Below are 26,296 nucleotides of genomic sequence, written 5' to 3' on the forward strand. Positions count from 1 at the left end.
TCCCGTTAATGATTTTAGATGAGCTTGGTGGTACTCATTCCCATCTTTCCTATAAGGAAAGTGGGGGTTTAAAGAGGTTAAGAAATGTGCAGCTAGAAACAGTTGTCTCCAACATCACATGCAGCTAACGGGGTGCCCCAGACCAACACCACTCCTGCTCTCTCTCCATCCCAGCACGGTGCATCGTGGTTTCCCCAGCCCCAAGGTCTGATGGAAGGGGAGGATGGATGGATAGAGGGATGGTGCCAGGGCGCTAATGGAGGATTTTTTTTTTTTCAGGGCCAGGAAGAGAACTAGAAACGCACTCTAGGGTAGCAAGTACCTTACAGTCTGCAAGCAGACCTGGGTTCAAGGGCCCGTTCTTGTTTCACCAGCCAACCAGGAGACAACCCTCGCTGGTAGCCAGAGTCCCCACGCGCGAAACTGCTAGAACCCCAGGGACACCTGGAGCACGCGCCACAGCCTCCCTGCCGAGGCTTCCCACCGCCTCCGGACGCACGTGCTGCGGGTCCCGGCTCCTCCCGCCTCCGCGCGGGCGCGGCCGGGCTCAAGTTTCCTCCCCGAGGCTGGTGCGCGCGGCGGCGGTGGCGGCAGCTTCGGAGCTCCGGGCGGGCGGCACCTCCCCCGCCTTCCCCGGCCCCCGTCGCCCGCCGCCCGCCGCAGTCTCCGCCCGCCCGCGGGGAGGGCGCGCTCGGGAGCGCAGCCGAGGGTGGGGCGCGCGGAGGAGGGGTCCAGGCGCCGCAGCTCTCGCGGCTACAGCAGCAGGTGGAGCGAGCTCCGCCGCCAGCCGCGCTCGGCCTGGAACCGGGGCCGGAGCTGGCACGCGGGGCTGGAGCCCACGTCGACCCGACCCGAACCAGTTTCCCGAGCACCCGGCTTATCGAAGCCCGGGACTCGGTCGGGGCTGGGGTCGGATGCGCCTCGGAGCGCACTGCTGCGCTGGAAGCCCAGGACGCAGGACTTAACGGGACCCGACTCCTCTAAAGACCTGTGCTCCGGAGACAGAGCCACTGGGGGGCTTCGGGCTCCGGGAGGAGCTCGGCGTCCTCCCCAGCACCATCCCGGACGCTGTTTGCTCCCTGGTGGCGCGGGAGGGTCCCGCGCCGCGCGCTCGCCTTTCCTCTCCGGCTGTGGTGCGGACAGCAGAGGTCTCCTCTTAGGGGACTGGACTTCCTCCGCTCCGGGGAGCCCTCGCAGCCCACGGCGTGTTGGTCTCAAGGGCTTCTCGAGTTGGCACTGGTCTGTAGGTGTTCTTTACTGATTAGATTGTTTCCTCGGTTTGGGGACAGTTGCCGCCACTCGACTCGACGCATCTTCCCCTGTCCTTTGTGGGCGCGCCGGATCGTGGAATACTGACCCTCGACTCTGTCTCCGCTGGCTGCGCGTCCTCCTAGCCACTGGACTCGAGGGGAGCGTGCAGACGCGACCCCCTCTTGTCCCTGATTCGAGGGGGCGCAGTCGTCCCCAGGAAGCTTCTTTGTGTGTGGTGGGATTGGGGTCCCCAGCCATGGCCTTCACTTTCGCTGCTTTTTGCTACATGCTGTCCCTGGTGCTGTGCGCTGCGCTCATCTTCTTTGCTATCTGGCACGTGAGTAACCCTCATTGGTTTCTAACTCCTCTTTCGCCCCAAAAGCATGCTCTAATCCCCTTTCTTCCTGATCTCACCTTGCCTTTTCTACATTGATGCGTGAGCAAACCCGGAGGCCAGGCAGGCACACTTGCTGGTCAGATCCTGTGTGGCACCCTTGTCCCGAGGCAAATGACAGTTCTGGACATCCTCAGGCCAGGCGGTACAGTGCCCTGGCTGGAGGCGGAGGGGTCCCTGGTGTCCAGGCAGGGCATCTCTCCAGGGCGTGGTCAGGCGACCCGGAGTGGTGGCCCCATCAGCTTGGCTCATTCCCGCCCCTACTCTCCTGCCTGCGGGAGTGAGGAAGTGCCGCTGTCGGCCAGGCAATTAGTCAAGTAACTATAACAACTAAACATTTAAAATGTCAGCATCTGCGGTGGGCTGCGTTTAGACATAATTGGAGACAAAGTAGAAACACGGTGGGAGCGTCTTGTTAGAGGAAGTAGGGAGAGACCAAGCGGGGTGGGGTGGGGTGAGGTAGGGGAAATCAAGTGAGGACTGAAGTGACAAAGAGAAGAGAGAAGGGGGGACCAGGATAATTAACGCAGCAGGTGCTGACCTGGCCAGGCCCCAGAATCCCCAGGGCCATAAGCTTCCTACCACTCTTCAGGGGTTCCCTGAGGACCTAGGTCATCCCGTGTGGTGTGACACTGACTGATTCACAGCTCCGGAGGAGAAATTAGAAGAGAGCAGGAGAAAGCTGGTCTCTGAGGGGACTGCAACATTTCACAAGTCAGGGCTTCCCTCTGTAGCTCCCCATACGCCCCTCTGAGGAAGGTGTTTTAGAAGGAGCATCCTGACTGTCCCTCAGCAGGTCCGGGTGACAGGGAGGGACCCTGAGACTGGGTCTTGGTAGCCTGGTCCTGGAGAGTTTGTACACAGCAGATGACCGGGAAGGAAGATGGGAAAATTGGGAGCTGGTGAGGTGCCTTGTTTTGTATGAGTGGCTTCTAGAGTGAGAGGGTTTATCTTAAAATAGAACTGGGCAACCCCTGCTACAGGAAATGGTGACAGGGTGCAGAAGGAAACCCACTAGGGAGGAGAGACGGGGAGGGGGACTTCTAACCATAGGACCTTGGAAAGATGCTTCCAGATCACCTCTAAGCTTCCTCCAGTTTCTGAGATTGTGTAATCAATCATCAGTTGGTTTAGGAATTTAGAGTTGAGGAGAAAAAGGATTCAGATGGAGGAATTTGGGGGCTGATAAAATGTGCTGGTTAGAAATGAGAGTTTGCACCATCTGCCCTCTGCCTTGGGGAAGCTAGGGCTAACCTACTGCCAGACAGGTGAGCTTTGAGGCTGTCGGCGGTTGTTAAGGAACAATGAAACCTTACCTGATTTAGAATTAAGGGGAACACTCTGCTTATGTGCTCTAAAGGAACTTTCTTAGCTTCTTTGGATTTGGGGAGTGAAGTGACTCACATCCTTGAAGGCTAATGTTTAATTTGTTTCTTATTTCTGGCTTTGTCTTGGCTGGAAGGTAGTGGGTCCCAGAGGGCTCCCCAAATTCCATCAGGCAGGGCGCTCTCTGTACTCGTGTCTGAAGAATGGGCCACCAGAAAGAATCACTCTCTCTCCCTATGGGTGGGGATGGATAGTAATTAAAGAACAGCTAATTAAACGGATGGATTGTGAGCAGGTTAACCAAGAGACATCGAAATGTGTGTGTGTGTGTGTGTGTGTGTGTGTGCATGTGCACACGTGTGACCCTGCACTGGCCTCTACTCCAAGTCCCTGTGCTCACCCTCTAATCTAGGGAGAGCACATTGCAGTCAAATCCCAAGTCAGTTCCTGTCCAGATGGTTAGTGAAAGTGACAGTTTGCACAGGTCACTACTTCTTTTTCAGTCTCTCCCCCACCCCAAACAAACCAAACCCCACCACAGTTATTTGGTTCCTGAACATTGTTGAGGGAAATCAGAGCCAATACAGATTCCCAAGCACACGTGTGTTGGTTTTATGTTTGCCTTCTTTCCAGTGTCTGTATTTTTTTCTATGTGCTTCCTGATATGATGAGGCCTATTGATTGCATAGCATAGATTGATATTCCCCGCCCCCCCCCCCCCCGAGTAATGAACAGGAACTTAGTTAATACACAACAGTTAAAATACCTGCTGTCAAGCCAGGCATGGTGGTGCACGCCTTTGATCCCAGCACTCGAGAGGCAGAGGTAGGAGGATCACCATGAGTTCGAGGCCACCCTGAGACTACATAGTGAATTCCAGGTCAGCCTGCGCTAGAGACCCTACCTTGGAAAACAAAACAAAACAAAACAACAACAAAAAATCTGCTGTCCTGGACTGGAAGAGATGAAGATGGCATGCCTTTCTCCTTTATCTGTACATGCTTACTTAGGAGTCATAACAGAAGTTTCCATCAACCTCTGTCCATGTACTTTGTTGGGGGGCCTTTCAGGTGGGCCTCCAGTTATCTGTGTCCCTCTTCTTCCACTAGATGTCTAGAAGCAGAGATGGGTGTGGCCTCCTAGAAGCACAACATTTAAGTATTGTTTTTCATCTTGAAAATTTATCTGCATTGTCTTCAAATACCTTTATCTTGAAAATTGACCTGCATTTTGTTTCCAAGTGAAATTATTGCAGATCAGCTACCATCTTTAAGTACATTTGTCATGCCTTGTAAAAGAAGTTTTAAAACAATGAGCTTTTCCCCTTATGGCTTTGTATATATCATGTACATTTTCTCTTATGTGTCAGGCCATCCTCTAATCATCCTTTAAGCATCACAGATGAAGAAATTGTGGATTTGAGAGGTTATAACAAACTTACCCAGGGTCGCACAAGTAATAATGGGGTAGAGCTAGGATCTGAGTTGAGTCTTCCAGGATCTTATGGCCAAGCACTTTCTCAGTTGTAGCCATTGTTTTTGGATTGCTGAAGGGTTGCCTTTTCTGTATAAGTAAGATACTTAGAGTTGGAATTTAGAGTTGAAGTTATACATCAAGACTCAAAATCAGGGTGGGGGAGATGGCTCAGTGGATAAAGCGATTGCCACACAAGAATTCGGAGCCCGAGAACCCGTATAAAGATAGACCCTCGTAGCACAAATGTCTTTATTTCCAGTGTGCCTAGTGGGAGAAGGCTGCCAGAGACAGTAGAATCAGCCCAGAAGCTTCTTGGCCAGCTCCTCTGGAGAATGTAGTACTGAATGAAGACTGTAGTGAGTGGAAGGCGAGGACTGACCCCTGAGGCTGTCCACCAACCTCCACATGTGAGCTGTGGCATGTGCCCATGTGTACACACACACACACACACGCACACACAACAAAAAGAGAGAGAGAAAAGTACTATATCTCCACCTCTTCTCCTCTTCTTTTTGGCGACAGAGTCTCCACCTGCAACCTGGGCTGGCATTGAACTCTTGATTTTTCTGTCTTTGCCTCATGAATGCTAGGATTATTAGCACCACTATGCCTAGCTCCGTGTATCCTTTTTTGGGGCGTGCATGCTCATGCACATGCATGTATGGCATATGCATGTGTATGTGTGCAGATGCATGCTCCCCATACACACATGTGTGGAGGTCAGAGGAATATATTGGGTGTCCTCCTCTATCTCTCTCCTGCCTTATTTCCCTATGACAAAGTCTCTCACCGAGCCTGGAGCTCCCCAGTGTTTTGTTTACTGGCTGACCAAAGAGTTCCAGGAATCCTTTGGCCTCTGTCCTTGTAGCACAAGGGTTAGAGGTGTGCAAGGCCATGCCGGGCTTTGTATGTGGGTGCTGGGATCACCCGCTCAGGTGCTCATGCATGTGCAGCAAGTGCCCTTACCCACTGTGCCATCCCCACCCCCTATGTATGCCTGTTTCCAAGGGGGAAATTCCATTTTCTTAAAAATTAGATTTTGGCTTATAAAATGATACAGATCGATTTGCCAAAAATTTGAAAATACAATGATGTATAATGAAATAAAATCACCACTAATGTTACCATCCAGGAAAGATTGGGTTTCTTTTATGTATTTTTTTTTTAATTACACTTGGATGTTTAGAAGGGGAAAAAAAACCAAGTGCTCTGACAGGTTTCAGATGTGGAGTGATGTCTGTTTCCAGCCAGTCTAAAATGAACAGTATTTACTCACAAGAATCTTCATGGCTCCAGCTTGGTGGAGCCTGTTTGCAGACGGTCTCATTATACAAACACAGATGAAGCCGTTCTTTGAAAAGATCAAAGATTTATTACCATTTATTTCAGGCTTTTAGGTTTTCAAGTTTTTAATAGCTGGGGTTATACTGAGCTTTCACAGTTAAGAAATAAAATGAATTCTAAGTAAATAAGACTCCCTAGAAAGATTCGTTGCATAGTCTTATGTTGGAATTTCTTTGGGTTCATGACATTTGCTTTCGGAGAGTTTTAATGGACAGATAAAGACAGTTTTGCTAGGCGAAGTGTCTTCATGGCTGAACCATTTGGCCAGTTCTAGTTTGTCACAGACAGCTACTGGGAACCGAATACGTGTCTCAGTTTCTCTCATCAGAAAAAAAAAAAAAAAAATGCATTTGTGTGAAATAGTACGATGCTTGTGGCTGATAACAGCCTGTTTTTTGAGACCCTCCTTTAACCTTTATCTCCTTCTGGAGAGCAGGGCCTTTTCTGCTCCTAATTGTTTCTCTAGAGCTGAGGCTGGTGTCTGGGGCACAGAGGGTGCTTGGTAAACACCATACAACGAGTTCTTCTGCCTGGCCCATTTATGACTGCTTCTCAGAGACTGCTCCCTGGGCAGCGTGAGCACATGCGTTCTTGGCACTTTGGAGCCTGGAGAACTATATAGTTTATGCCAAGAAGTCTATTGTATCTGGGCGTGATGGCTCATGCCTTTAATCCTAGTACTCGGGAGGCAGAGGTAGGAGGATCGCCGTGAGTTTGAGGCTACCTTGAGACTACATAGTGAATTCCAGGTCAGCCTGGACCAGAGTGAGACCCTACCTTGAAAAACAAAACAAAACAAAATAGAAGTCTCTTGTCCTCGGGACCCTTCTTGATGCTACTGGGGAGTCCTTCCCGAGGAAGCTTGGGGAGAAGCCCTGATGAACCTGGAGGACCTGTCTCCTGTGGCAGCTGTTGTTGAGCAGGTGGCTGGTCCTGTCCCATAGCTTCTCCCGGCATCATTTTATTTCCACCAGTCGTGTGGCAAGGGCTGTAAGGCTAGGATGTGACAGACACCAACACACCTTTTCTTCGACTCTCAAATCTCTGAGCACATGTTAAAGCAGTGAGGCCACGTGGGGCTTTGTCAGGTCATTAGATCTTTACACTACCCAGTGCCAACCCTGAAGCCACACTGGACCTCACTTTGTTCTCTCCAGGCCCCCAGCAGCTGCTTTCTTTCTCTCCTGTGTGTCCATACAGCTGCACGCTTTCTTCTCTAAACCTGCTCTCTGCTGCTGACCCCCTTCCCAGTAGGTGGGAGGTGCTTCATTCTTCAGACATGATGTCTGGATGGCACCCCTCACCACCCTTTACTGTCACTGTCATCTTCCTCTCTGGGCCACGCCTCCTGGGATCCATCAAAGACTCCGTCCTGGCTGTAGTCACATCCTCACTGACCTGTGTCATGATAGGCACCTTTGCTTACCTGACCTCAGCCCATGATCACACCTGGGTCTGCTGTTCTGGTGAGCCCTGTCTCCCTGCCACCCCCATTCCACTGCCCCTGATCTAAGCACTCGTTTTTTAAAAAAAAAAAAATTTATTTTTATTTATTTATTTGACAGAGAAAGAGGGAGAGAGAGAGAATGGGTGCGCCAGGGCCTCTAGCCACTGCAAACAAACTCCAGATGCATACACCCCCTTGTGTATCTGGCTAATGTGGGTCTTGAGGAACTGAGCCTGAGTCCTTTGGCTTTGCAGGCAAACACCTTAACTGCTGAGCCATCCCTCCAGCCCCTAAACACTCATTTTGAGTGTGACATTTCCTTTTATTTATTTATTTTTTCCTCAGGCACTGTCCCTTGAGGACTTGGCTCTTTCCCGTTCTGTTAGCTCCTCACCCACCAACTCGGTTCTTCTGCCTGTGTCTCCCATTGCCCTCACCATGGAAACCTTCATTGTCAAGAACCCATTTGTTCCTTCCCCTACTCTGCAGGGGCCTGAGCATGGCAGGGGCTCAAGGGGATGCATAGCATGACATTAGCTGGCTCTTAGCACCTCATAGCCAATTAGTATGGCTTGGGTTTGGCCCATTAGCTTCTACCAAAGCCTAGAAGCTTCCAAGAGTCCCACCTCCTATGTCTTTAACTCATGGTCACTGGGAGGTTATGATGAGGCACACCTCACTGTCCTGCTGTCTCAGCGTATTTTCTGTTCTGTAACAGAACACTACACACATTAGAAACAAGCGAATTGTATTTGGCTAGTACTTCTGGGGACTCAGAAGTCCAAGATCGAGGGACTGCTCCTGGTGAGGGTCTTCTTGTCACATCCTAACAGGGTAGAAAACGTCACACGGTGATGTGAGAGCATGTGCTCAGGACAAGAAAGGGCACTTAATGCCCACTTTGTGACTATTCCTGCCATAACTACCCTATCCCATTTTTTTATTTTTTTAAAATTTATTTATTTATTTATTTGAGAGTGACAGACAGAGAGAGAAAGACAGATAGAGGGAGACAGAGAGAATGGGCGCGCCAGGGCTTCCAGCCTCTGCAAACGAACTCCAGACGCGTGCGCCCCCTTGTGCATCTGGCTAACGTGGGACCTGGGGAACCGAGCCTTGAACCGGGGTCCTTAGGCTTCACAGGCAAGCGCTTAACCGCTAAGCCATCTCTCCAGCCCACCCTATCCCATTTTAATGGCCCTAACCCATTCACACAGGTGGTGTCCCATTGAAAATCACCATTAAAAAATTTTTATTTTTGAGACAAGGTCTTATGTAGCCCAGGCTGTCTTCATACTCATAAGTAGTCAGTGATGACCTTGAACTTCTCATCCTTCTGGCCTCCCCTCTTGAGTGCTGGGTTTACTGGTGTGCGCTGCCACACCTGGTGTACACGGTGCTGAGGTTCTGACTGTGGGCCTCAAGCGTGCTAGGAAAGCACTCCACCAACTAAGCTACACCCCCAGGCTCTAACCACCTCTTCCTACCGTAACAGTGGCAATTAAACTTGTGAGGGGCTGGAGCGATGGCTTAGCGGTTAAGATGCTTGCCTGTGAAGTCTAAGGATCCCGGTTTGATTCTCCAGGTCCCATGTAAGCCAGATATACAAGGTGGTGCATGTGTCTGGAGTTTATTTTCCAGTGGTTGGAGGTCCTGGCATGCCCATTCCCCCCCCCCCTCTCTCTCTCTCTCTCTCTCTCTCTCTCTCCTCTCTCTCTCTCTCTCTCTCTCTCTCTCTCTCTCCTTCCCTCTCTCTGTCTCTAATAAATAAAAATAAAAATAAAACTACAATGTGAGTCCTGGATAGGACAGCCAGCCATAGCACCTGCCCTCTCTGACCGACTGTGTATTCTCTGATACACTCATCCTTCGTGGACTGTGGCTACAGTCTCTCCTCTGTTGACATGAATTCTTCCAGGGATACTGCTCCAGCAAAACTTTCTTGCTAACCTGTATCCTTGACCCCACCCCTCACCAGTTCCCCACACTCCCTGTCCCCAGGCCTCCTGCCCCCCCCCCCCGCCCCCTGCCCCCAGCCTCTGCTCCTTTCAGGCAGGTTTTACTTTGCCACGCCCTGCCAACCCATCTGTTTTCCCATCAGACACATGGAAAAATGGAGCCAAATGGAGCCAAATGAAGCCAGGCTCTCAGCATCTGCCACCCAGGACACCACGCGTGCTTTCTCCCTATTTCTAAATGCTCCTAGAAACTCTGTGCCACAGTGCTTTTCTGCTCAGTGCTTGCCAAGGGCACCAGCAGCCCTCTGCTGGGCTGTCTCTGGGTACCAGCTAGTGCTTATTCTGACCTCCCTGGCCTTGATGAGAGCGCTCATTCACATCCTCTTTGATGCCCTTCCCGAATTGCTTCTGGGATCCCGCCCTGTGTTCCTTGTACCACCCTGAGAATCTCTCTTCTGTTTCTTTTCCTCTCTGCCTCCTCAACCTGTCTTTACACAGAGGACTGCTGCCTGCCCCATGTCCACTTGGTTCCACAGTGTACCTGTTTGTGCCCTCAGACCTCGTGGCCTTTGTGGGTCTGGTTTCTACCTAAGAATCTCTCTACACCTCTGGCTTTCCCTAGTTATCCCTAGTATTAGTTTTCTGTCACGGAAATAAAATAAGTGGGGTAGCCTCTTTCTGTCTCTCAAGTGAATAACATTGTTTTTTAAAAAAAGTGAAGCCGAAGCCAGGCGTGGTGGCGCATGCCTTTAATCCCAGCAGTCAGGAGGCAGAGGTAGGAGGATCGCTGTAAGTTCAAGGCCACCCTGAGACACCATAGTGAATTCCAGGTCAGCCTGGGCCAGAGTGAGACCCTACCTTGGAAAAACAAAAACAACAACAAAAAAAGTGAAGCCAGATACGCAAAGTGGTACATGCATCTGGAGTCCATTTACAGTGGCCGGAAGCTCGGGTGTACCTATGCATGCTCTTCAACCTCTCTCTCTGCCTTTTCCTCTGTTTCTCTCTCAAATAAATAAATAAGTTATTAAACAATAAAATAAGTGAGATAATGAACTTACAAAAGGTTTGTTTGGGCTTATGGGTCTGAGGCAGTTCATGAGTCAGTGTCCAAGGGATCTGGGTCTCTACTTGAGGTGGCCCACCATGGCAGGACTGTGGGGTGTAGCAGAATATCAGCCAGGAAGCAAAAAGAAGGTAAAGAGACTGGAGTCTTACAATCCCCTTTAAAAGTGCACTCTGAGTGACGTAAGGACCTCCCAGTAGGCCCCACATCCTAAAGGCATCACTACTTCCCATAGCACCAGTTTGGGACCAAGCCTTTACCACACAGGCCCCTAGGGACGTTTACCATTCAAATAGAGTCCTATCTACCCCCTCTCTTCTGTGTCTCGCAAGGTCCTGTCGTGGGTCAGGATTCCGTTGTTGTTCTTCTGAACATTATGTCCCTTTGAAACTGGCCTCCTGGGCCACCTGAACTAATCCATCCTCTTATAGCCACCCAAAGTGATGGTTCTAATATCTGAGACGATCTCTGGGTATAAATCCCAGACTAAAACCTTTTCTGGCTACTCTCAGCTAAAAGCTTAGAGGACTGGCAGGACCAGGGCCAGTTAATGGTTTTACCTCATTTGACACCTGTGCTCCACGCAGTTCCCAAGTGGGCTCTTCTGCCTCCTGGGAATGCTGGTTGCCCACCCCTCCCTTATTATGTTGAGCCAGCTCCTCTCCTATGTGCTCTGGGAAGCCTCACCCTCCCAGGGTGTCCACTCCCATGCATTTCTTCTGTCCCCTGGCTCACATCCCATAGTTGCATTGCACGACATTGGGCCACATGCTTCTAGGGACAGGAACTGCTGTCCTACTTAGTTTCATTAGTGACCAAGCAGGGGGGATGGCAGGATGATTGGAGCTCTGTGATGCAGAATATGCAAATTCAGCATCCAGCCGCGTGTGGTGGCGCACTCCTTTAATCCCAGCACTCTGGAGGCAGAGGTAGGAGGATCGCCATGAGTTTAAGGCCAGCCTGAGACTACATAGTGAATTCCAGGTCAGCCTAGTCTAGAGCATGGCCCAACCTTAAAGAACAAAGCAACAAGCTCAGCATCCGACTGCTGTAGGCAGCCAAGCTTGATAAACTCTCAATGAATAGTTTCCTAGACTTGTCAGGTTAAAGTAAACATGGATGTCCCCCCCCCCCCAAAAAAAAAAGTACATTCTTGGGCTTGCAGGAGGTCCAGGAAATTCCCAGGCCTGGTGGCTACGTCTGTGAAGGAGGGTAATACACTTCAGTCCAGCAGCTCTGGGTGGAGGGGACAGGTCAGTCTGGTGAAGATGAGGTGTGCCCAGCTGGGCTGAGGCTCAACAACATCTCAAAGAGGAAGAGCTCTGCTGGAAAGGGTTGCCAGACATTGACAGCACATGTGGGTGCCCAAAAGCAGTGGAAGATGTTGCGTTCAGGAGGGTTGCATGTTGGACTCAGTAGCATCCCATAATAGGGATTGATTATATGCAACAAGACAGTGGTCCCACTGTGTATCTGTGGTACCCATTTTTTTTTTTTTAATGAGAGATGAGGAGGGAGGGAAGGAAAGAGGGACGATTGGCATGCCAGGGCATCCAACCCCTGCAATTAAACTCCAGACATGTATGCTACCTTGTGCACATGCATGACCTTACATGTACATCACTTTGTGTATCTGGCTTACGTGGGGTCTGGGGAGCCGAACATGGGTCCTTAGGCCTCACAGGCAAATGCCTTAACTGCTAAGCCATCTCTTCAGCCCTGTGGTACCCAGTTTTGATCACAGTGGCTGTGAAATACACTTTCCTCTCATCCCTTCATGACCAGGTGTACATTGTTCTCTTACAGCTTAAAGGATGTTAAATCCAGCTAATGTGTATGCAAATCAGATCATACCTGAGCTGCTTCTCCCTCTAGTAGCTGAAAGATTATCTAAAAAGTAACTGAACTGTGTTAATATAGAGGAAAGGCATTTAGTCAGCCCCGCTACAGATAGGAAGGCTGCGTTTGTATGGTACAACGTCAGATCTGGGGGGGGGGTGGTAATACCATGGGGTCCTTCACTCCCAGTGTCTGCATCATCACATGGGTGAGGTGACTGAGGCTTTCCTGCACTTGCTAATGCTCTGGGAATCTGATTAACTCCCATAAAGGTCACAAAAACTGCAAGTGCACAACGAAATCCCAAGCTGGCTTCTGAATCCCAATGCAGAACTTAATGATGAGGCTGGCACACATCATTAATTCAGCACAGAAAGAGAGGCAAGCATGAGACTTTCCTACATGTGCTAAATTGAAGCCAAAGTATAAAACGCAGAAGACATCTGTGGTAGTTCGAATAGATGGCCCCCAGTATATTCAGTGTGTGATTAGTTTGTGGTTTGCATCTGCAGCCACCTGGCTGGAGGTGGTGTCACTGGGCAGATCTTAAGGTGTGGTGGTGGGTTTATATTTCAATCTAAAGATATGCAAAGTGGAGTTCCTGAAGTGTGCTGTGCTGTGTGGATTTTGGCTTTTTGGCTTGTGCTTCTCTGTCTGTGTTTGGTCCTGTGAAAGCAGGCCAGCTTCTTCTGCCATTATGGTACTTCCCCTGGATCTGTAAACTTCAATAAATCCCTTCTTCCATAACTGTGCCTGGTCTGGAAGTTCATCTCAGCGAACCTGAATCTGTCTGCTACATATCTAAATCAAGGGTGGGTGAATAGACTGTGATGAAGCCATTATTTCTGTGTATGCAGTATGGCGTCCTAGGCATTAGAAAACTTGGGAAACTTGGTTGGGATGGGCCTGCTACAGGACATCGGGGGAGAAGACTCAGTTTCATGGGGTGAATGAAGTTGCTGCTAGGGCCATGTCCAAACTCATGTGGTGTTGGAGGCATCCACCTTCCTTTGCAGTCAGCCTCCTGCCATTTCCCATCTCATGACCCCAAAGGGAGGCCATATTGGCCCTTGACTACATTTGCTTTTTCCTCTTGTGACAAGAAAAGATGTTTTTCTTCTTGGATTGAATTTCTCCATTTTATTTTGCTCACGGCTCTGGTCTTGTCATTAGCAATTCTGCTCACTTCAGCTGCACTTGGGTAGTTCATTTGTACTTTCGCATGCGTGGCTCCGTCCTCTCAACACGTTCACGTTCATGTGCCAAGGCTCTTCAAAAGTGAAGTAGAATCTGACAGTGAGCAGAGCACTTTTCAGTCTTTAAAATTTTTTTTTGTTTACTTGTATTTATTTATTTGAAAGCAACAGACAGAGTAAGGCAGATAGAGAGAGAATGGGTGCACCAGGGCCTCCAGCCACTGCAAACGAACTCCAGATGTGTGCGGTGCATCTGGCTAACGTGGGTCCTAGGGAATCGAGCCTCGAACAGGAGTCCTTAGGCTTCACAGGCAAGCGCTTAACCACTAAGCCATCTCTCCAGCCCCGTACTTTGCAGTCTTAACTGAAGCATTCCTGGTATTTAGAGGGACACAGTGGATGCATGCTGAGCTCACGTTTTGTGGTTGGTGGCTGTCGAAAGGGATGACAGTTACCCCTTTGAATGCCTCTGTTGACTTGTGAAACCAGAAGTTTCTATGTCACACCCCTTTGAAGAAGAGGAAGCCTGTGACTTTGGGGACAATGGTGACCCGCTGCAGAGCAGTTCCCAGCAATTGGCAGTGTGCTGCAGGTGCTGTGAGCCCAGCATGTATGGGGGTATTGAGAACTCCTTCTGCTCTCTTACCTATGATGGCACAAGGGAGGCCAGAGTGGTATAGAAGTCCCAACTCAGGGCCCCAGATGGCATTGCCTGAGGAAATGCGCCCATCCTGGGCTACAGCTGCTGCCCGGGCCTTGGCACTTCTGTGATAGAGCAGTGAGATCGGAATCTCCCATCACCACCTGACTCTGCGGCCAGTGTCTCAAATGAACAGTTAACCCAGGCTGGGGTGTAGCTCGGTGGCACAGTGCCTGTGTGGCATGACCCAGGCCCGGGGTTTACTCCCTAGCACTCCAGCACCTCCCCCTCCACTTGCATTTGACAGATCTCCATTGAGACCAAATGCCTGAGAGAAACAGTTTAAGGGAGGAGATAGTCAAAGCAGAACAGCTCACATCATGGTGCCCAGGAAACAGAGGTGGAGAGAGACCCGGAGCAGGTTAGTCCCAGAGGACCCACCTTCGGTGACCTACTTCTTTCCTCTAGACCTCACCTCCTAAAGTTTCCACAACCTTCCAAAAATAGCAGCAGCACCACCTGGGGACCACGTTTTTCAACAAGGAGCTTGTGGGAAACATTTCATGTCTAAATCATAGCACCTTCACTCCCTAGCATACCCCAGACATCCCGGATGTGATCTTTATATGTTTCTTGGATTCTTCCAGCTTTTTAAGTAAATGAAAACAGTTAAAGAATTCTTATTTAAATTTTAACATCAGGCTTTAGTTTTAGTCAGAATTTATAACTGGCCTTTAAACAGAGTCCTTTTTTTTTTTTTTTTTAACAATTTGGTTGTTTTGAGGTAGGGTCTTGCTTTAGCCCAGGCTGACCTGGAATTCACTATATAGTGTCAGGCTGGCCTTGAACACATAGTGATCCTCTTATCTCTGCCTCCCAAATGCTGGGATTAAAGGCATGTACCGGGCTGGAGAGATGGCTTAGCGGTTAAGCGCTTGCCTGTGAAGCCTAAGGACCCTGGTTCAAGGCTCAGTTCCCCAGGTTCCACATTAGCCTTAGCCAGATGTACAAGGGGGCACATGCATCTGGAGTTCGTTTGCAGAGGCTGGAAGCCCTGGCGCGCCCATTCTCTCTCTCTCCCTCTATCTGTCTTTCTCTCTGTGTCTGTCGCTCTCAAATAAATAAATAAATAAATTTTAAAAAAAAGGCATGTACCACCATGCCTGGGTGAGATTTTTTTTTGTTTAAACTCTTGAAATTTGCCAGGACTTTGCCTTGTAACAACTTTCATTTCTTTCAGGGGATTTCAAGAAAAGATTAGCAGTGTTCTTTAAGGTGGAGAATGTGTGTGTGTGGTGTGTTTGTGAACAAGAAGTGTGCCTGCTATTAGCTATGAAGAGCATCTTGCCCAAAACATTCATTCTTCATTAAAACCTTGTTTGCATGTCTAATCTCAGATCAGTATAGAAGTGGAACAGGTCCTTCGTAGGTGCTGGATCATAGAGGGGCCGAGTACTTACACTTTGAGTTTTGTCCCTATGCTGGGGACTGCTTGTGGCACAGAAATGAAGTAGGCTGTCCACTCACTGGAAAATGTAGAGGATGACTTCATTTTCTAGGTTGTTTATCCTGCTTTGAGTCACAAAAGTGTTTTCTCTTTTTGACCTTTAGCATAAATAAAGGTTTAATTGATCAATTTGGGTGAGTGAAAGACTATCATAATCCCAAAACACTGTTCCACACGCTCAAGCCATCTCTCCAGCCCCTGACTTCCTGTTTCTGCTGTGTACATTGTTGCAGCCGGTGGCTTGTCAGCTAGGGCTCTGCTCCCCACCTGCCGGCTGCTTCAGGCCAAGTCAGGTTGTAGGGTGGTCCTAGAATGAGGCTCTTGTCTCCTCCCTCCCTGCTGCCTCCTCCCTCTGTGTTTTACTTGTTCTTGCTTCCTCTTTCCTCCGTTCACTAGTGCTCCCAGTCTCTTATTTCATCCCTCCGCATGTGCCTCAGCTCTGTTGGAGGCTGCACGGTGTCACTTAGCCCAGCTGGTGGGTTCTTGGGCAGGGAAGTAAGCTGCCACCACCTCCCACCTCCCCAGTGTCTAGAACTGTGGGCTGACATTTCCAGAGCATCAGTCTTCAACAGTTTTTTTTTTTTTTTCATTGCTTTTGTGTTCACATAGTCCATTTTGACTATGGGATCCATTTCTCCTGCTGAGGAAAAATGCAGGGGAGGAAAGCAAGTCTTGGCACCAACTTCTCCCCCCCCCCCATCCTTATTGGCAACTGATTCATGAACTCTAAAAAAAGAGTTGATAGCAACATAGCTAGCTCCCAGATGGCCCCTATATAATAGAGACATTTGTATCTTGGATTAAAAAAATATTTAAATGTGTTCTGCAAACCCTATCAAGAGAAGGAATTAGCAACTGCACCAAAAGGGCGTGGGCATGGAAATTGTTAAATGGTGAGCCAATCTCCTAGAATGGTAAGGTTAGGAAATAGGACTCATGAAGTCTAGGGCTAGGGTACAGGGATGGTCAGATCATAGTCAGGGATATATATATATATATTTAATTTTTAAAATTTAAGTTTTAAAAAATTTTATTTCAGAGGAAAGAGAGAGAATTGGCACAGTAGGGTCTCAGCCACTGCAGTTGAATTACAGATACTTGTGCCACCTAGTGGGCATGTGCAACCTTGTGCTTGCCTCACCTTTGTGCATCTGGCTAATGTGGGATCTGGAGAGTCGAACATAGGTCTTTAGGCTTTGTGGGCAAGTGCCTTAACCACTAAGCCATCTCTCCAGCCTGACAGGGATGGATTCTGAGGGCCACCAGTCTGCCTTGTGGGAGGCTCTAGATACCAAGAGAGAGAGGGAGGGGCCCAGGTTGAATTTGTGCACATGGACTTTGGATTTACATGCCTGGCTGCTATGTCTGCCCAGCAAACTACAGGGCTTCTCAGTAGCATTAGACAGACTTAGGACATAAGAAGATGGATTTGGGCCACCAGCTTCTAAATTCTACATGGACCAGATATGTAGGTGGTCTGGTTTCTCAGCTCTTTTTTTTTTTTTTTGTAAGGGAAACAGGAGAGGCCACATTCTGCTACAGTGACTCTGGAGCAGACTTTTTATTGTCCTTTTGTCATAGGTCATCAGCAGACCATTGGCTGTAGTCATTGGGTACCCTTGTTTGATATGGTTCTGGATTACGGTGGCAATAAGCCGATGTTAGTGGGCTCACAAGGGCGGTGTGGGTGTAGGAAGAGAGGCTGCGAACAGATTCATGAGAGCCACTGACACTGGACTGTGGGTGAGTGGAGGTGGGTGGGGAGAGCTGTTCTCAGCTGGAACCATTATCTGGAGACTGAATTCAGAAGCAGATGTGCTGTCGCTTAAAGCCTCGCCATCATTACTGGACTGTGACTGATCCAGGGGTAAGTTGTCTTGGGAGTTTTTGGAGAGTGATAGGGAATTGAGCAGAGGCCAATCAAGCATATGTGCTGACTGGAGAAAAGTTTGTTCGGTCTCGACACCTTTTTCTCTCATTGGTTGGCAGTTTTAGAACTTTATGCCACAGCCTGGAAAAGGGGCTGGCAGCTGACGGGCTGCACTGTTGAGGGTGGTGCTCTCAGCAAACCACCCTCTGACTTCAGACAGCCCCATGTCTCCTTAAACCAGGCTTCAGACAGAGTAGCCACCTTTAGAGCTGTGCTCCGGAGTCATCCTCTGGATGGACAATGTTACAGAGGAGTGTCATCGGCTAAGTATGACTGGCCCGCAGGCTTCCCCAGTGATAGGACCATGACCACCGTCCCTCTAAGACTGCATTAGGTGGGAGGGAGCAGAGAAAATTCAGCAGAGTTCATAGTGGTGTAGGAATGGGCACACATGCAGGTTCCTTTACCAGAAAATTCACTGTCTGGTCACTTCAGCTTTAACTTTCAGTCTGCCACTTCACCTGTACTCTTGATTTCTCTCTAAAACCAAGGTTGGCCATCTTGTTGTCACAGACCCTTGAGTGTGTCCCCTTCCTGTGAGCTTCAGGAAAAAAGATCTTATTAATTTCATTGTTGGCTACTTTTGGCCAGGAGGACCGATCCGCCAGGCTGATGTCCCCAAACATGTTCTCCTCCCCTGAGGTGATGAGACGGCCTACTGGCTCTTAGCAAAGGGCCCAGCTTCTCCACCAGGACTTCTCAGGCCATGCAGGGAGCAACCTACTCGCATCACAGGCATCTTCCTCCAGCCCTGGAGCTTTTTAGCAGAACATTGGCTAAGCCATGGTCACCCAGATGGGAGGAACAGCTGCTGTGTGAGTCAGTAGTAGGAAAAGAGGTTTCCTCTCAGTTTGGTGTCCCCAGCCCAGCTAGCCCTGAAATTATAGAGGACAGTGGTAAAAGTGACACCTGGTCTTTCTTTGTCTCCCCTGCTGACCAGTGATGACCCTATGTACATATGCTGGGAGTTTCTTGGGGCACACACAGCCAGGACAGGAGGAACTTCCTCAGATGTGTCTGTGCAGCTTAAAATGATCCCCCGCATCTCCACAGGCCTACTTCCTTACAATTAGCAGAATCCGCACCTCCTGCCACTATGCAGGGAGAGTGATCTTGTGCTATAGATGGGAGACAGCCCCAATCATTTCCTGTGGAGAGAGGTGCTCTCCTGGCTCAGAGCTTGCAGTGGGTTGGCTGCCACCTCAGATAAAATTAGTTCCTGCTCGGCATTTTGGGATGGTCATACAGGGAAAGTTTTGATGTGGCAAGATGATTTAAAGCTGGGTTCATGGCTCTGGGTGTCTTTTAGAAGTGAGTTTGGCCAAGTTACTAGAGAACATCAGAGTGTTGTGGTCTGAGATGCATGTTGCCCGCATCTCATAGCCTAGCCTAGCTGGCTGTTGTCCACACACACAAGTGTCCCACGCAAGCCACACAAAAGGCTGGGTTGTTGCTGGGAGCTGCTGCTTTTAGTCCATTTCCTCCTTCAGCTTTTCCCTTTTATCAAAACACCACGCAGCACATTTTGTGCAAAGAGAAAAAGAAAACAACAACAAGGCAGCCCACCAAACCCCAGGACAGTAAGAGGCTTGGAGTTGGGGCTGAGCCTGGAGCAGTGCGGCCACCCCGCTGCCAGCATGTGGGCTGTCCCTCATGGAACTGTCTCCACTGACAGTGCCGTCCTGTGGGCCCCATCGGATGGGGTTGGTTTCTGCTTTGTTTCCTTTATTTGTCTGACATTGAAGAAAGGGAACAGAGTCTTTATCACATAGCCTCACATTGGGGGTTCCTAGCATCTGCTTCAGGCTTCTCATTCAGAAACCAGAGTCCTTTAGTCGCAAAATGACGTGAGGACATGACAGGCCACACAGCTATTTAGGGTGGAGCCCAGGGGGATCTCTCAGTACCCTAGCTCCCAGATCTGTGCTCTTCCTCCAGGGCAGGAAGTTCTTACAAGTACCATAAGCCCCTTATAGCAATGGGAGTGAGGAATATGAGTGTGTCTTGTTGGTCCTTTCAGATGAGCAGTCACACGACCTCCACCAACCACAACTGGTTTCTCTAGATGAGCCAACGAGAAAGACGTTGATTGAATTCAGAAGAGGGGGTTGAAGAGATAGCTCGTAAAATGCTTGTCTCATAAGCATGAAGAGCTGAGTTTGATCCTGTGACCCATGTAAAATGCTGGGTGAGTTGGTGAACACTTATAATTCTAGGGAAGGAGAGGCAGAGATAAGCAGACCCCTTAAACTTGCTGGCCAACTAGTGTAACTTAATTGGAGAGCTACCGTCCAGTGAGAGGCTCTGTCTTATAAAGAAGTGAATGATGTACTTAGGAATAACACTTAAGGTTGTCCTCTGGTCTCCACAAGCATGCACATACATGTACACGGGCACCTGCACACACATGCATGCCCACACATAAGAACACACTCTACACACTCTCTTGCAAAGGGAAAGGAAAAGGACAAGCTGGGCATGCCTGTAATCCCAGCACTCAAGAGGTAGAGGCAGGAACATGGCAAACTCAAGACCAACCTGGGTTATACAGGGAGAGCCTATCTCAAAAACTGGAGTTGGGTTCCCCAGTACCCATGTGAAACCAGATGCACAAAGTGGTGCATGTGTCTGAAGTCTGTTTGTCGTGGTTGGAACTGTCTGTCTGTCTGTCTCTCTCTCTGCTTACAAATAAAAAGCAGGCAAGCAAACAAACAAACAGAAACAAAACCAGAGATATATAATATCTAGACGGTCCCCATGTTTAGGATATCACATAGCCCTAAGGAAAATGTTAGAGGATGTTGAATGTTTCACCTGTATATTCTCATCTATGGGTCTAGCAACCTGTATTTTCTTTCTTTTTAAAAACTTTTCATTTTATTTGTGAGAGGGATGAAAGTAGAGAAAATGGGCACGCCAGGGCCTTCAGCTTCTATAAACAAACTCCAGATGCATGCGCCGCCTTGTGCATCTGGTTTATGTGAGTCCTGGGGAATTGACCTGGGTCCTTTGGCTTCACAGGCAAACGCCTTAATCACTAAGCCATCTCTCTAGCCCCCAACCTGTATTTCCTATTCATCTCTACTTACCTACCAATCATCTGTCTCTAGGCCCTATGCCCTCCCTTGTGAGCAGCCTTCCATCCAAGAGGCCCAGAACATGTCTGCAAACCCTAATCAGTTTGGAGACAGAATGTGCTGCATCTGGGAGTCTGGCTCCAAAGCTTCCCTGACAGGTCAGGTCCCCTCCCTGGCTTGCTGTGTCTGTAGCTATCAAACAAGAGGAAAAATGCTTGGGTTCTGAGTTGGGCATCACTACTCTTTTGCTTTGACACAGCCTTTTTCTTTTGTTTGTTATTTCGAGGTAGGGTCTCACAGTAGCTAGCCCAGGCTGGCTGGAACTTACTCTGTAGTCCCAGACTGGCCTCAGACTCACAGCGATCATCCTGTCTCTGCCTCCCAAGTGCTGGGATTAAAGGTGTGCGTGCTTGGTTTTGACATAGTCTTTGCGCAAGTTGTGAAGGCCATGAGTTTTTAGGAAGTCACACCCTTCTCCCTTTTGTGCAGTGTTATTTGACACAGTATAGTCTTAAAGGACATAACGTAGTGAGCCTGGCCATGGCTGGCTTGGCCCTAAGTAATGGTTGAGATATTTTTTTTTTTTTCGCACATATTGTCAGTGCGCCACCAGTCCCATTTTAGCCAGGGACAGAGCACTGTAGACTTGAGCTCTCAGGTGGCCTCCTGGCTTCTGTGCCAGCCCGATGTCTGCTCTGGTGTCCCATTCCCTCCAGCTGCCCCGTCCCCCGCCAGTGGGACTCGCCACTCTTTCCCACAGAGGTCAGTCGTTTGCTCGTGGCTTCCCTACGTCAGACAGATGAGTAAGAAAGAAACAAGTTAAGCAAGTAGCATTTCCTGTTTACAGGATAGAAACTATGTTTTAGGGTAACTGAAGGGTTCCTGTCCTAACCATGCAGGCAAGAAAATGCTTTGCATTGTGAGCCCTGCAAGTGTGGCATGCTCCAGGGAAGGCATGGGTATACTGGGGAGGGCAGGGCTAATCTGCATCTTAGATTGCACATTCCTGAGTGTCCAACCAGCTTTTGGGGGCTTAATAGTCTGTCCAGGTGATTCAGGGACGTAGAGAGATGTCCCAGGCCAGAGGCTGCACAGTAAGGGCAGATTCCCAGGGGCTGAGGACCTGGACCTGTCACGGACCCTGTCTCCAGGCTGAATGGCAGTCTTCCCTCTGCTTGCTTTTCCTGATCTTATCAACTCTGCCCCACCTTCCTGGGCCTCAGTTTCCTGCTCTATAAAGGAAGGAGTGACTCCTCCTTCCCTAGGTTTTCTTTGTCAGAATATTGAAGGAATACCATATATTTAATGTTTCTGTCTTATTATATTAGTTTAGTTGGAATATGATCGATGCATCTCTAAGAAATGTCAATGTATCTAGGACTTCCAGTGAAGCGATAAATGTTGCACCCCCTCCTCTGAAACTGCATCCTGGGAGAGTCCTATGATGGTAGCTAACAAGAACTCTGTGACTCCAAGCCTGACCTCTTTGGACAATATATAAAACTACCTTATCTCAGGAGACAGCTGCCTATACTTTATCTTATTTGACAGAACCCTATGCTCATGGATGTAAATTGCTCCCCTCTCTAAGCACAGGAGAATTCAGACAAAGGATTGTGAAAGGTATACAAGCCCAGCACAATCCGCGTTCAGGGCCTCTGTCCGCTTTTGGTATTAGCCAGCAGAGGTCCATGCATGAATAAAGGCTCTCTCCCTCTCTCTGAAGTGGATTTTGCCTGATTATTCTCATTAACTCTCCTATAGCAAGAAGACCTTAGGTAGGTCCAGGACTCCTAATTTTTTTTTTTAGCTCCCAGGAGACAGGGATGTGAGACAGTGTTAGGAAGCTTCCAGAAGCAGTGGCTAGGACATTGTTCTGGCATTCTGTTATCTTTCTGAGTGTTATTCTCTCATTCTCTCTTTGAAAGACTTCATGTTTGTTACAGTTTGATACTCTATGGTCCCTTTACTTTGTTTGGTCCCACATCTGTACTTGTTGCATGCCATGATTCCCTTCATCTGCATTTCTGTTTGCCTTTTTTATATATTTGCAAAGAAAGAGAGAATGAATATGAATGGGTGCTCTGGGGCCTCTAGTTGCTGTAAACAAATCCAGATGCATACGCCAGTTGGTGCATCTGGCTTTATGTGGATACTGGGGAATTGAACCCAGGTTGTTTGGTTTGCAGGCAAGTGCCTTAACCACTGAACCATCTCTCCAGTTCTGCAGATCTGTTTTTTTTTTTTTTTCCTCTCTCTCTTTTTAAAATTTGAATAGGAGTATACTTTGTCTGGACACATCACGCGTTGATACAATCATTCCCATCCTCCCTGCCCCCATTCCTGTGAGGGCCCGCCTCAGTGGGGCTGCTGGTGTTCCCCATAAGGTTGTGGGTTTTGTGTTGTGAGAGCAGCAGTCAGTCATTGGGGGAGTGGGGGCCATGCCTCTAGATATGCCCTTCCAACCTGTGGCTCTTACAGTCTTTCCACCCTCTCTTCTACAAAATTCCCTGAGCTGTGTGGGTGACTTTTAAGTCTACTTCAGTGATGAGCTCTTAGGAGCCTCTGGGTCTCTGCTTTGGTAGGTGTCGAGTCTCCTCAGGGTCTGCCTCCTTCACTCTGGCGTAGACTGGCGCAGACTGTCAGGCTCACCATGGACGCAGCGCTCCTGCTCATCTTTCCAATTCCTCTGTGGTCTCACCTGGGCCTTGGCTGGAGTGTGAGGGTACAGTTCTGTTTGCTAACAATGCATGTTTCCATTTCCCCTCTGCTTCCAGGAAGTTTGCAATGATTTGGTTCCTATATCCTGGCTTCTCTTTTGTCCCAGGGCTTGCGTACATCCTGGAAGTGGTGTGCTTACCTCTCCTTTGTTGCCCTGGAAGCTGGGGTCTCCTGGCTCATAAAGAGAGGGACCCCTTCCCAGCATGAGCCTGGCGCGGGGGTGAGGGCTTCACGAATGCTGATGCCTCCACACCATCCTTGTGGGACGTTGGCAGCTGCAGCCTGCCGCCCCTCTAAGCCCCCTCCACGACTCTGAGATTCAGATCTCCCAAGTCCCCCACCCACTTTGATCCCTGCTGGAGTGACACCCAGTGCCTGTCTTGGGATCCCCCCTTACGAGGGGGCCCCTGGCCTGCAGTGGTAGATGTGTGCTCGCTGCTCCCCAGCCTCCAAGCACCTGTGTAGGCCGTGGCTGTCTCCTCTGGAAAGCAGGGCATTGGGTACCCGATCGAGTTGAATAGCTTAGAAAATGGCCTTTCTGGGCTGGAGAAATGGTTTAGCAGTTAAGGCATTTGCTTGCAAAGCCAAAGGCCCCAGGTTCGATTTCCCAGGACCCACGTAAAACCAGATGCGCAAGGTGGCACATGCATCTGGAGTTCATTTGCAGGGGCTGGGGACCCTCGTGCTCCCAATCATTCCCTCTCTTTGTCTCTCTGCCTCTTTCTCCGATAAATAATAAAATGCTTTCAAAAAGTGGCAGAGACCCTGACACACCAATTCTCTTTCTCTGTCTGTCGCTCGCACTGTCTCTAAAAACAAAAGAAAAAGAGCCTTTTTTGGTAAAGGATGTTAGTGCCGCTTGTCCTGGAAGCCACGTGCTGCGCTCCAGGGGGATTCAGAGCTTCCCCAACTCCCAGAGCCCCTTGCATCTCTCCAGAGCATGTGACCACTGAATAATTTATCCTTCCCATCCCCACTTGCTTCTCTAGCTATTCTCTGCTCGTTAGTGTCTGACCCAAAGTGGGCAAGGACAGAGGAGCCAGGGAAATGAAAGTGTCCCTTCATCCTGCTGGCTGACCTCCCGCTGTCTCAGGCGCTGGCAGCAGGAGGCAGTGCTGAGCTCAGGGAGAAGTTGGGAGGCAATGGGGCGCTTCACCAGCATCCGCTGAGGTTCCTCTGTGTGCATCACCACTCCGCAGGTGGCTGAGAGGTTAGATGTTCTGTTGGGGGAGGGGCGGGGGCTAGCCGAGCAGGCTGAAAGCAGATGGGGGCCCTTTCTTTAAAACATTTTATTTATTTATTTATTTGTTTGAGACAGAAAGAGGGAGAGAGATAGAGAGAGGGAGAATGGGCGCACCAGGGCCTCCAGCCACTGCAAATGAACTCCAGACATATGCGCCACCATGTGTATCTGGCTTACTTGGGACCTGGAGAATCGAACCTGGGTCCTTAGGCTTTGCAGGCAAATGCCTTAACTGCCAAGCCATCTCTCCAGTGGGAATCCTTTCTTAAGCAACAGATGAGAAGGTGAGGGAGAGGGAGCACTTGACTGAGAGGCAGTGTTTCCATGGAAGAGTAGACCGTCAGCTAAGATGACAGTGTGTTTATGTTGTATGTGCTGTCTTTGTCCCCCTGACTGGGTACGTACAATTTCCCAGGGCTCTGAGGCGTGTCTGCAGTATCATTGACATGTGCAGACACTATGGTTCGAGTCTTTGAGGTGGTGAGTGGTGGCAGAGCTATGAAAGGGAGGTGGCTGGGCCAGGCACCCCTGGGCAGTGTACCTGCTGTATGGTACATGGTCCAGCTCCACCTTCAGGGCAGACCTGCAGGAGGCAGGAGTCCAGAGTGGGAAGAGAAGGCTCCCTAGGGAGAAGCACATCTCCTTGACTGCCTATCATTTCCCGGAAATAGCAGTCAGACCTTACTCCATGCGATGGGGCTGGGAGCCCTGCCTCATTTTCCTAGCTGGGTCTTTTGGGTTCCCTGCCCATTTTCATAAGTGTTCTTTTGTCTACCTACTTCCCGGTGCAGTGCCCTGAGCAGCTCCAGGAAACGCTTCTAATAGAGAACTGGGGCTTGTCTGAATCCTCTTTTCTGTCTTTGCTTTCCGGTCCTGCCACCAGCCCGAGCCAGGCCCAGAAGGAAGCTGGGAGTCACCAGTGCTGTCACTACCAATGTTACAATGTGTCAGTGGAGAACTTTGCCAAGAGCCCAGATTCTGCAGGCATGGATTTGGCTCCCTCAGCATGAGCTGCACGTTAGGGTCTGCATCCAGCATGGGTGTGGTCCTGACCGTGAGGACAGCTGACTCTCAGGGGGCCCCTGGCCAACCCCCATGACACACTTCCTTTTTGTTGCTCTTTTAAAAAATATTTTATTCTGGGATGGAGAGATGGCTTAGCGGTTAAGCACTTGCCTGTGAAGCCTAAGGACCCCGGTTCGAGGCTTGGTTCCCCAGGTCCCACGTTAGCCAGATGCACAAGGGGGCGCACACGTCTGGAGTTCGTTTGCAGAGGCTGGAAGCCCTGGCGCGCCCATTCTCTCTCTCTCCCTCTATCTGTCTTACTCTCTGTGTCTGTCGCTCTCAAATAAATAAATATTTAAAAAAATATTTTATTCATTTTTATTTATTTATTTGAGAGTGTCAGAGAAAGAGGCAGAGAGAGAGAGAGAATGGGCATGCCAGGGCCTCCAGCCACTGCACATGAACTTCAGACGTGTGCACTCCCTTGTGCATCTGGCCAACGTGGATCCTGGGGAATTGAGCCTTAGGCTTCACAGGCAAGCGCTTAACTGCTGAGCCATCTCTCCACCCCTTGTTGCTCTCTTTTTTTTAAATTATCATGATCCAGCTGCCTGGTATCTGTCCTGGATGGGGAGGATAAATAGACATTTGTGTTGCCTGTGAAACTGGCAAAAGCTGCAGGTTTCTTCCTCTCACGTTTTGAAGTTCCCCATAGGTCATGCCTTGTCTGGAAGTTTGGGCACTTCAGTGTGTGTGTGAGCCACCAGGAAGCAGTCATGGCATTGAGATTGTCATTCCTGCCTTTGAACTCTGACTTGGGGGGGCAGGTATGCATAAACTGGATGTGGAGAGAGATTTTAGCATACATGGTCTCAT

At 49.4% G+C, this 26,296-nt stretch overlaps 1 protein-coding gene across 2 annotated transcripts in view; it reads left to right on the top strand.

Annotated features, from left to right (window-relative positions):
• The first annotated feature begins 780 nt into the window (after nucleotides 1-780).
• The window catches only part of Cnih3 (cornichon family AMPA receptor auxiliary protein 3), a 130,556-nt gene continuing 105,040 nt past the window's right edge, over nucleotides 781-26,296 (top strand). The window contains exon 1 of one of the 2 annotated variants that reach the window (XM_045142456.1): nucleotides 781-1,588. In XM_045142456.1, coding sequence (XP_044998391.1) covers nucleotides 1,508-1,588 — 81 coding nt within the window. In that variant the 5' untranslated portion in view covers nucleotides 781-1,507. The remainder of the gene's footprint in view (nucleotides 1,589-26,296) is intronic. The other variant, XM_004653250.2, reaches the window with a different exon arrangement.

The sequence above is a fragment of the Jaculus jaculus genome, chromosome 1, assembly GCF_020740685.1.
Source record: "Jaculus jaculus isolate mJacJac1 chromosome 1, mJacJac1.mat.Y.cur, whole genome shotgun sequence".
In the NCBI taxonomy this organism is placed as follows: Eukaryota; Metazoa; Chordata; class Mammalia; order Rodentia; family Dipodidae; genus Jaculus; species Jaculus jaculus.